Here is a 9,543-nt window from a genome sequence, read left to right as displayed (position 1 = left end):
GTGGCCTCCACCGCATCGTGCTCGGCGGCGAACTTGGCCGCGGCGTTCTTGCCCTTGACGACCGCCCTCCGGTTCCTCCTCTTCACCGATTCCGCGTCCATCTTTGCGAGCTCCTTCAGCGTGCATTCCGAACGCGGCTTCCTCGGACCCTTGGCCGCCTTCTTCTTCACCTTTCCTGGTGGGTCGATGGCCTGTCCATCGGAATTCGACGGGGCGTCGGCCATGGACGGGAGAGGATGGTGGGCGGGACGTGGGAGGGTTTGAGGGAAAATGACACGAAATGGGGCGCTGGGGTGGTGCTTTGTGCCACCGACGAGCGGGCCAGGGGAGGATAAGCGCGCGCGTCCCGCCCGTCCGCGCGCTGTCCGTTTCACCCCAAAAGCGGCCCAAACTTGGGCCGGGATGAGTCGAAAACGGACAGAAAACAGACAAAAATCCGTTTGCGCCCACGTGCTGAGCCGTCTGGTTGTCTGTTTTGCCTCAAACGCATCCGGGCAGGATGGGGTCACGCGCTGGAGTTGGCCTTATTCCGGAAATATTTTTCATTCTTCTCGGCATTGGCTCAGAGAGCACAAACATTTTTTTTTTTGAGGGGAGCACGTTCTAGTAGTACATCTTCTATTGGAGAGAAAGAAAGAAAATATGCTTATAATGCCTAAGAAGAAAGTAAAAACAAACTTCATTCTTCTCACTTGTCCCGTTTCGTCTTCCTCCACTTCCGTGCGAGCCCACGCCTTAGGATGTCCATGGCGACGAAGCAAGCGACCCTGCCCAGGTCGGGAGCTTTCTCAAAGGGCTACAACTTCGCGTACGCGTGGGAGAAGGTTGGTACCCGCCTATGCCCCCCTCCCCCCTCCGCGATTAACAGTTCGGGTGGATCTGATCTGAGGCCTCGTTTCTGGCAGAACGCGCCGGTCACAGAGGAGCAGAATGCCGCGATCTCCGCGCTCTCGCACGCTGTGGCAGAGCGGCCGTTCCCGGTCAATCTGGTAAGACGCCGATCTCGCATTTGTTGTTTAAGCTACGCCTCACTAACCGAGATGGCAAATAATGTGATCTCGTCTGGGTCTCTGTAATTCGGTTTCAGTTTTTCCCTTGCTGTGTTTGTATTGTGTCGGAGTGCTGTCAAATTCATTTTGTTTTGAAGGATCTGAGATATTTTATTAGCAGTAATAGTGTTACAGACTTTGCAGTACAAGGGTTTAGTAAATTAACAAAAAATGGCGATCACTGTAACATCATTAGCTCATGCTTCCCGTTCTATATTACATTGCCATCAGGGTTAGGCTAAAATTGATCGGGCTGTTATATCAGGAAGATGGAGGTACGGCCGTGCCAGAAAAAGAGTCTGCTTTGGAGGAGGCGGGTGCAATGGATGCTGTCTTGGTGAATACACATCAGGTAAGTTTTCCCTCGTTGCTATTTATATTGGTTGACTATAGGGAACTTTGCGATCTCATTTCTTTGTCGTCCTTATGTTTCATGTTTAACCTTAGGTTGTTTAAGGATAAAAGGTACACATTTTCTGCAGATTGAGCTAATACTTTGATTACCACCTGTAGTTTTACAAATGGTTTGCTGAACTGGAATCAGCTATGAAATCTGAGGTTTGTGCATATGCTGTTCTTCAGTAAGTAGTGCACAGCTTGGAACGGCGTGCAGAGTTTTAACCCCTCCTTTTTTGTTTTTTGACAGACTGAGGAAAAGTATCGCCTCTACGAGAGTACATTAGAGGAACGTGTTAACACATGTGATGACATCCTTCAACAAGTAGGACTGTGAACTTTTCTGTTAGTTTATGTGGAAGAAATTTTGTAGTGAACATACACATCCTTCATTTTAACATTAAGTACCTCCATTCAGGTGGATGACACACAGAACTTATTTGAAGAACTACAATCCTTGCACTCAAGTGTTGCCATAAAGACACAAACTTTGCATGATGCTTGCGACCAACTTGTATGCCCCTTCTACTCATTCTTGTCTGAATTAACTATCCATTGTGAGATTTCCACAAGAAATGATATTTAGTTTATAATTTATTGTGCATTCATGCCTACTTTAAGACTAAAATTTGTCAGGTTACATTGACGTGCGTGTCTTTTGCCATCTGTTCAGTTCGAATCCCATGTTAATGTTCTGATTATAGATATTTTTTGTCTCCCTACTTATTGAATCATGCATGTCTTTTGCCATCTGTTCAGTTTGAATCCCATGTTAATGTTCTGATTATAGATATTTTTTATATCCCTACTTATTGCATCAACTAGATATTTTGTTGGAAAATTTACAATTTGTTTTGACATTTCGATCAGTTGATTGTATGTGGTCTCCTCTCCTGCTATACCAGTTCCTGTATGGATCCTTATAAAATATTTTCCATAAGTTGGTACTGTGATTCAGTGTTCAGGATATCGGTAACTTGTAGCTGCTCGGTTGGGTGAGGAGTAGGGATTAATCGGCAATCGACCTATTAACTGAATTTGTTGGTAACCCATTTATCGGTAGGTTAATTAGGGCCATATCTATATGTCTTAGCTACATATAGCAATAATGCAGCAGCAACAGCAATAAAGGAGAGGCAACAAGCGGTAGCGGCAGCATATAGCACAGAGCAGGAGCAGCGTATAACATAGCACAAAGCAGATCAGCATATAGCACAGACTGCTTGGGTAGGGGGCGGCGACCTGGAGCAGGAAGAAGAAGGGATGCGAGCTCGGGGAGGGGGAGGCGAGCTCGTCTGCCGTGCTGCTGGTGCTGGTCTCGGGGAGGGGGAGGGCGGAGGGGGTGGCCAGCTCGAGCAGGAGGAAGAGGCTCGGTGCCTGTATCCTTGAGGAGTGCAGGCGCCTCTGGCGGATGGCCCTGGCAGCTGCTCGGGGCGGCGGCGGCTGCTCCTAGCCTCCTCCAACGAGGGTTACCACGGGAGGGAGGGGAGAGTGAGAAGGGAGGGAACGGGCTGACCTCAAACAAAATTTTGGAGCCCAAATTTCTCTCTCCCTCTATCTAGTTGATCGGCCCAATGGGATAAATTGGCCTTACAGCCGATTAATCCGCTGGATCAGTTAACGCGATGCATAAGGTGTTATCGCATCCGTGGCCTAGGGATTCAGGATTAACTGGCCGATTACCTTAAATATCGGCCGATATTGTTAATAGTGCTGTGAATTGTGGGATTAAGATAAATTATCATGTTATGTAATTACTCTGGTAAGGATATCATAGGGAATCAATCCAAGTTAGGCTATTGGGAAGTTCTACAAGGAAGACTTGGGTTTCTCAACTAGCTGGACAGCTTACAGAATAAATGCTGTAATGATGATCTCCCATTTTCTTTTTTGTGCATGGCTGTATTATCAACTTGTCATCTGAAAACATATTTTATTTCACCTACTGGAGACAGGTGTAACTTTCATTTTAACTTTTTTATTTTAATTTTGTGTTCTTCTATTTCTAGTAGTATACTACTGTCCTAAAAGCTTATTTATCTTGTAATTTGGCCATCTTGGTCTGTTTTTTGCTTTCAAATGCTTATGCAGTTGGTGGAGAAACAAAGGCTCATTGGGTTCGCTGAAGCACTCCGAAGTAGGTTAAACTACTTTGATGAATTGGAAAATGTAAGATTTGGCATTCTAGTCTGTCTCTTGAAAATAAGTTTCTGTTTGACATCATGAATGTATTTGGTTGAATAAATACCTTTTCAACAATTTCTTCAGTTCAGATGAGAGCATCCTTAACCAAACATACTGGATTCTGCAATGCTCTAATCCTTATCCTATAATTGAATTAACAAACTTAAGAGAAAGCCTACATAATGAACATACTTGTGAAGTTTCTGCTGGTATTTGCATCCTTGCTCTTTCTCAACTGGGTGACTGGTGCTCATTTGTGCAAAGAAGTGAGCTGTCATTTGGTTGTTGAAAGAATATATGGATATGGTTTAGGCTCCATGGATTCCATATCTTTGAGATCTAGATCTTTTCTGGTTGCTGACCACATTTTGCCACTTACCAAGCACTGCAGTTTATCAAAATACTGACATTCAGGCTACTATATATATGTGACGTGATGACACGTGAATCTGTAGTCAAGTTCCATTTGTCTCCATAGGCTGATTCATTTTGTCTAATTACCTATTTCCACTTTTCAGGCCTCTACTAGCTTTTATTCTCAGACTATGAACATTGGAAATGAACAGTTTCTCCCACTGTTGAAAAGACTTGATGATTGTATCTTGTAAGTAGTTGTTGCATAACAGTGACATTTTCTCCTTTTCTGTGTTGAGATTTATGGAGCTCATTTTCTATCCTCTGGTGGATATAGATATGTTGAAAATAATCCACTGTATGCTGAATCTGCTGTTTACTTGGTCAAGTTTCGCCAACTTCAGGTGAAGGACTACGTGTGAGGCAAACTACATTTCTAGTCATAACGAATAAGAGCGTGTTAACCTATAGTTATCTACTTCTTGTATTGCAGTCTCGAGCATTAGGTATGATCTGGTCACATGTCTTGTCGACACTGAAAGCCGCTTCATCCCAGGTGCTCCTCTGTTGCATTTAATATGTAGAGTGCTGTAGCTAATATTTACTGGATAGTAGGTTTACTTATTAGCAGGTTCAAGCCGCAATTCGAGGCAGTGGTTCTGGCAAAAATGCCGTTACAGAGGGTGTGGAAGCATCTCTTATCTATGTTCGTTTCAAGGCAGCAGCTGGGGAGGTATACTTTTTCTACATGATCTATGGTTTTTTCCGAACACATCTGTAGTCCATTGAAAAGTTTAAACCATCTGTAGATACTCTATCCATGAAGCTCTGGTAGTATTCAGTTGTAGTTCTGTACTTCTGTTGTTCCTGATTCTTTCTTCTTTCCAGCTAAAACCGGTTTTCAATGAGATTGAAAGTAGATCCTCTAAGAAAGAGTACGCGCAGGTTCTTTCAGAATGTCACAGTTTGTTTTGTGAGCAGAGGCTGTACTTGGTAAGTTACAACCTTTGTACTCTGTTTTGACCTTAAGTCCTTAACTTGATTATATCCTATCGCTTGCAATATTGCTTTTAGATACGAGGTATGGTGCAGCAACGCATTTCTGAGTTTGCTAAAAAAGAGGCCTTACCTTCTTTTACAAGGTCTGGTTGTGCCTATTTGATGGAGGTAACCACATATTTAGCTAATTATTCTATTTAGATTTCATTTGCTTCCTAAGTTACAACTTACTGTTATATGTGGTAGCATACAGAGAAGTGTAAGGTAGAGGACATTGAGCATCACACTTTGTATATTCAGTGGCCTAGTATTGTGTGTTTACACATGAAATCTCTACTACCTATCTATATGCTTATTACTTACATTACTAAAAAGAACATAAGGTTCCCATTTTGTTCTTTCCTTCGTGCAACCTGTCCACGAACGTCATCCCCCTTCCTCCTCTCCGTTTTGACTCCCCCCTCCCATCTCTGTTTTTTCTCCCATGCCCCCCCCCCCCCCCTTAAAAACGCCTCAGCTGTTCCACATCTTATTGACAACCAAATGAAATCATGTTCTCTTCGGTAATCCAATGTTAACAAATAAAATCCAGTTTTTTGGGTACACAATCGCATTAACAATAAAATGGCAGCTAAATCACGATGATTGTGTAGAAAAACAAACTATTTTTTTGCGCACAATGTACAAAGGATAGACGAGCGGTCACGGGCTAACCTACTAGAATATTTATGCCGCCGCTGAAACGCACATGAAATTATCCAGCGTGTTAAAACGTAAGTAGTTCTATGTTTTCTGCAATATCCATTTTCAGTATCACACTTATATTTTATCGAAGCTTGTAGCATTCTTGTGGTATGATTTGTTTTTGTTATATCTTCTTTACTGTTAGAAAAAAATGTTATACTTGTTTCCCATTTCTTCTCAGGCATGCCAGTTTGAGCACCAGCTTTTTGCTCACTTCTTCCCAGCATCCGCATCAGATGTTTCAAGTATGGCTCCTTTAATGGACCCATTGTAAGATTATTTAACCCCCCTTAGTTCTGTTAAAGCCATTTACGTTCATGCTGGCAATCCTACAAGTTACAAGTGATTTATTTGTGCAGTTCAGCAACTTGATTTGGTAATCCTCGCAAAAAAAAAAACTTGACTTGGTATCACGTAAAGTTAGTTTGACAAACCAAGAGGTCAATAACCAATAATGTGTCCTAACACCTTGTTACAAGTTTTACCGCATGTTGTATGTTGCCAGGAAGTACTCCCTCCGTCCCAAAATTCTTGTCTTAGATTCGTCTAGATAGAGATGTATCTAATACTAAAACGTGACTTGATACATCCGTATTTAGACAAATCTAAGACAAGAATTTTGGGACGGAGGAAGTATTGTTTTGTTACTTAGCAGTATAGATGTAGCAAGTCTGGTTTATGTTCTGGTTTACATGCAATATATGTTAGCTATAACCCTTGTGTTGTGCTTAATTAACTCAGTATTAGTGTAGGTCTGTATAGACCAATACTTGGCCAGTAGGAGTATGTAGTTGTCAGCTAGTAGTCAATTTGGTTTTTGCTTGTTCTGCCACCTGTTAGAGATATAGGAATCTGATAACGCCCGGCCGTCAGGTACGGGCACATGGCAAATCGAATATTTCCGATGGCAAGTTTAGTGACGTGAGGATGGCAACTTTAGTTGGTAAGCATGGCTTCGTTCTTTATTTTGACAGAAAATTGCCATCGAAAAATTTGATTTGCCATGTGCTCGAACCTGACGTCAGGTACTTATCATTTTCGGAGATATAAATGGCAGGGTTGTGATAGGTTTGGCGAGCCAACGTCAAAACTCGGCCACTCTCATGGAGATGAAACCCAAAAGATTTTCGTTGGGGCGTAACCCTCTCAACGACGTGCCACATCGGAACCCGGGTGTGGTGTCAAATAGGCAAGGGTCGGGCCGTCACCCCCCTTGGTGGCGCGCCGTATTTTGATCTGGATACTGTGGCAAGTGAGCAAGTATTGGGTCGTCGCATCCTTAGTGGCATGCTACATCAACACCCATGTGTAGTGGAAAATGAGCAAGGGTCTTCGCATTTGACTCGACGAGTGCGAAGTGTAAGGAAGTTAGCCGAGCCTAGGAGGATTCATTTAGGTAGCTAGAACGTAGGGTCCCTGACAGGTAAGCTCGAGGAGCTAGTTGATACAATGATGAGGAGAGGTGTTGATATCCTTTGCGTCCAAGAAACCAAATGGAGGGGGCGGAAGGCGAAGGAGGTGGAGGATACCGACTTCAAGCTGTGGTACACTGGGCCCGTTGCAAACAACAATGGAGTAGGCATTTTGATCAACAAGAGCCTCAAGTATGGAGTGGTAGATGTGAGACGTGGGGAACGGATTATCCTGGTCAAGCTGGTAGTTAGGGACTTAGTTCTCAATGTTATCAACGCGTATGCCCCGCAAGTAGGCCACAACGAGAACACCAAGAGAGTTCTGGGAAGGCCCGGAGGACTTGGTTAGGAGTGTACCGATTGGCAAGAAGCTCTTCATAGGAGGAGACCTCAATGGTCACGTGGGTACGTCTAACACAGGTTTCGAAGGGGTGCACGAGGGCTTTGGCTATGGCATCAGGAATCAATAAGAAGATGTCCTAAGCTTTGCTCTAGCCTATGACATGATCGTAGCTAACACCCTCTTTAAAAAGAGAGAATCACAACTAGTGATTTTTAGTAGTGGTCAACACTCTAGTTAGATTGATTTCATCCTCTTGAGAAGAGAAGACAGGCGTGCGTGCCTAGATTGTAAGATGATATCTGAAGAGACTGGCTTCCACTTTCGGATTCATGTCTAGCGAGACAAGCGTGCCGAAGTTGCTAGAACGAAGTGGTGGAAGCTCAAGGGGAAGGGAGCTAAGACAGTCAAGGCCTTGGGAGGAAGGAGGGATGTAGACAATATGTGGATGAAGATGACGACTTGCATTCGTAAGGTGTGTAGGATCCGGGGTTCCGCAGACCCTTAAGAGGTTCGAACACTGGGTGCGTGTGAAGAACTCGTCCTCACCAATCTGCCTACGCCCCGATCCCACGACCTAGCTCGACGAACCCAACGAACAAGAGACGACAGTTTATCCTGGTTCGGGCCACCTTGCGGTGTAATACCTTACTCCAGCTTTGTGGTGGATTGCCTCGAGGGGCTGATGATGAACTAGTACAGTGGTAGAACGGCCTCAGGAGGTGAGGTGTTCTTGAGCTCGATGAGCTGGTGGGTGAGAGGATGATCTGAATGATCCCCCTTCTATGGTGGTGGCTAAGTCCTATTTATAGTGGCCTTGGTCCTCTTCCCAAATGTAAGGCGGGAAGGGATCCCACAACGGCCAAAGTCGAAAGGAGACAACTAGTACAAGTTATCCTGATAAAAGTGGTCTTCGCCTGCAAAAGCCTCTGGTGGTGACGCCGCGGTGGGCTCCGCGATGACCTCCGTCTTGCCGTCCTGGTGGTCTTGGTCTTGTTGACCGATATGAAAACCTTTGCTTGATTCCTCGGGACTCCGCGCCTGCGCTTGCCTCCTTGGCATCAAAGAGGAAACTGGTACACTGCGCCCGCTGGCGCCCGCCTGGCCTTGGTCGTCACGGCTCACGTCATGTGAGCCTCGCGAGGTGCATCTTGCATAGATATCTCCGCTCCTTGGGAGCCAGCCTGGTGAGGCCGCCCCCAGGGAGGTCTTGGTGTCGTCCGCCTCGCGAGGCTTGGCCCCTCGCGAGGGTCTTGGGTTGTTGTTGATGAAGCTGGGCCGTACTGGGCCGTCGATGGAGCCACACCGTGGGCCGCAGGCAGACAAGTCTGGGTACCCCCATTCCCAGGACGCCGACGGTAGCCCTCGGGCCCAAGGCGCGCTCGAGCTTGGTTTCAAGGCGAAGCCAAAGGGCAAGTGCGAAGTGCTGTGGGCCCCAACCGCCCGCGGCCTCGGTTGACGCGTGGCGATTAATGGGATGTGGGCGTCTCCGCTCCCACGCTGCCTCGACAACTGCTCCCGGCTGACAAAAAGGCTGGCCTTTGCCGCGAAGCCTTCATTACCCTTCCTTCGTCTTGCTCCAGATTCCCTTTCCCTTCTATTCAGAAAACCTCCAGATCCGCCAATCTCATCCCGAATCAGTGACCAATTGCCATCGATAAGGCTGGATCCTCCGTCGCGTTCGGGCGCCAAGCCTCCTGGTTCGAGCCAGCCTTGAGCGCGTCCACCATCACCGAGAAACACCTCGCCACCGTGCTCCAGGTGACGGCCGACCTCAGCAATGAAAGGGGAGAGACGGCGCTCGAGTTCGGCTCCGCTAAGTCAGAAACCCTGGGCGGCACCTTCTACCCCTTCTTCCAACACAACGTCTTCGCAGGGCTGGTTCCTCCTTTCTCCGACTTCTTCGCCGCCCTTCGCACTACAAGCTCCACGCCCTCCATCACCCCAACTCCATCCTCCTCCCGTCGATCTTTGCCTTTTCCTGCGAGGCGTTCCTGGGGGTGATGCCTTCCATGGCGCTGCTCCGCCACCTCTTCTACCTCCGGGTCAACGGCACACAGTGCTC

At 46.2% G+C, this 9,543-nt stretch overlaps 1 protein-coding gene across 3 annotated transcripts; it reads left to right on the top strand.

Annotated features, from left to right (window-relative positions):
- The first annotated feature begins 654 nt into the window (after window positions 1-654).
- On the top strand, window positions 655-6,063 carry LOC125522635 (conserved oligomeric Golgi complex subunit 3-like). 3 transcript variants are annotated; one of them, XM_048687683.1, is made up of 14 exons: window positions 655-824; window positions 906-989; window positions 1,315-1,401; window positions 1,563-1,607; window positions 1,696-1,770; window positions 1,864-1,959; window positions 3,537-3,614; window positions 4,148-4,233; window positions 4,321-4,387; window positions 4,477-4,539; window positions 4,612-4,716; window positions 4,872-4,976; window positions 5,058-5,150; window positions 5,908-6,063. In XM_048687683.1, exons 1-14 carry the CDS (start codon window positions 741-743, stop codon window positions 5,998-6,000), a joined length of 1,161 nt encoding a protein of 386 aa, XP_048543640.1. In that variant the 5' UTR covers window positions 655-740; the 3' UTR covers window positions 6,001-6,063. The 3 variants fall into 3 exon arrangements, with proteins under 3 accessions (XP_048543640.1, XP_048543638.1, XP_048543639.1); XM_048687681.1 differs by having other exon boundaries at window positions 656-824; window positions 1,281-1,401; XM_048687682.1 differs by having other exon boundaries at window positions 658-824; window positions 1,281-1,401; window positions 4,615-4,716.
- Window positions 6,064-9,543: the final 3,480 nt, after the last annotated feature.

This window comes from Triticum urartu, chromosome 7 (assembly GCF_003073215.2).
Source record: "Triticum urartu cultivar G1812 chromosome 7, Tu2.1, whole genome shotgun sequence".
Taxonomy (NCBI): Eukaryota; Viridiplantae; Streptophyta; class Magnoliopsida; order Poales; family Poaceae; genus Triticum; species Triticum urartu.
Note: the sequence above shows the minus strand (reverse complement) of the source record. Positions and strands in the feature narration are given on the sequence as shown.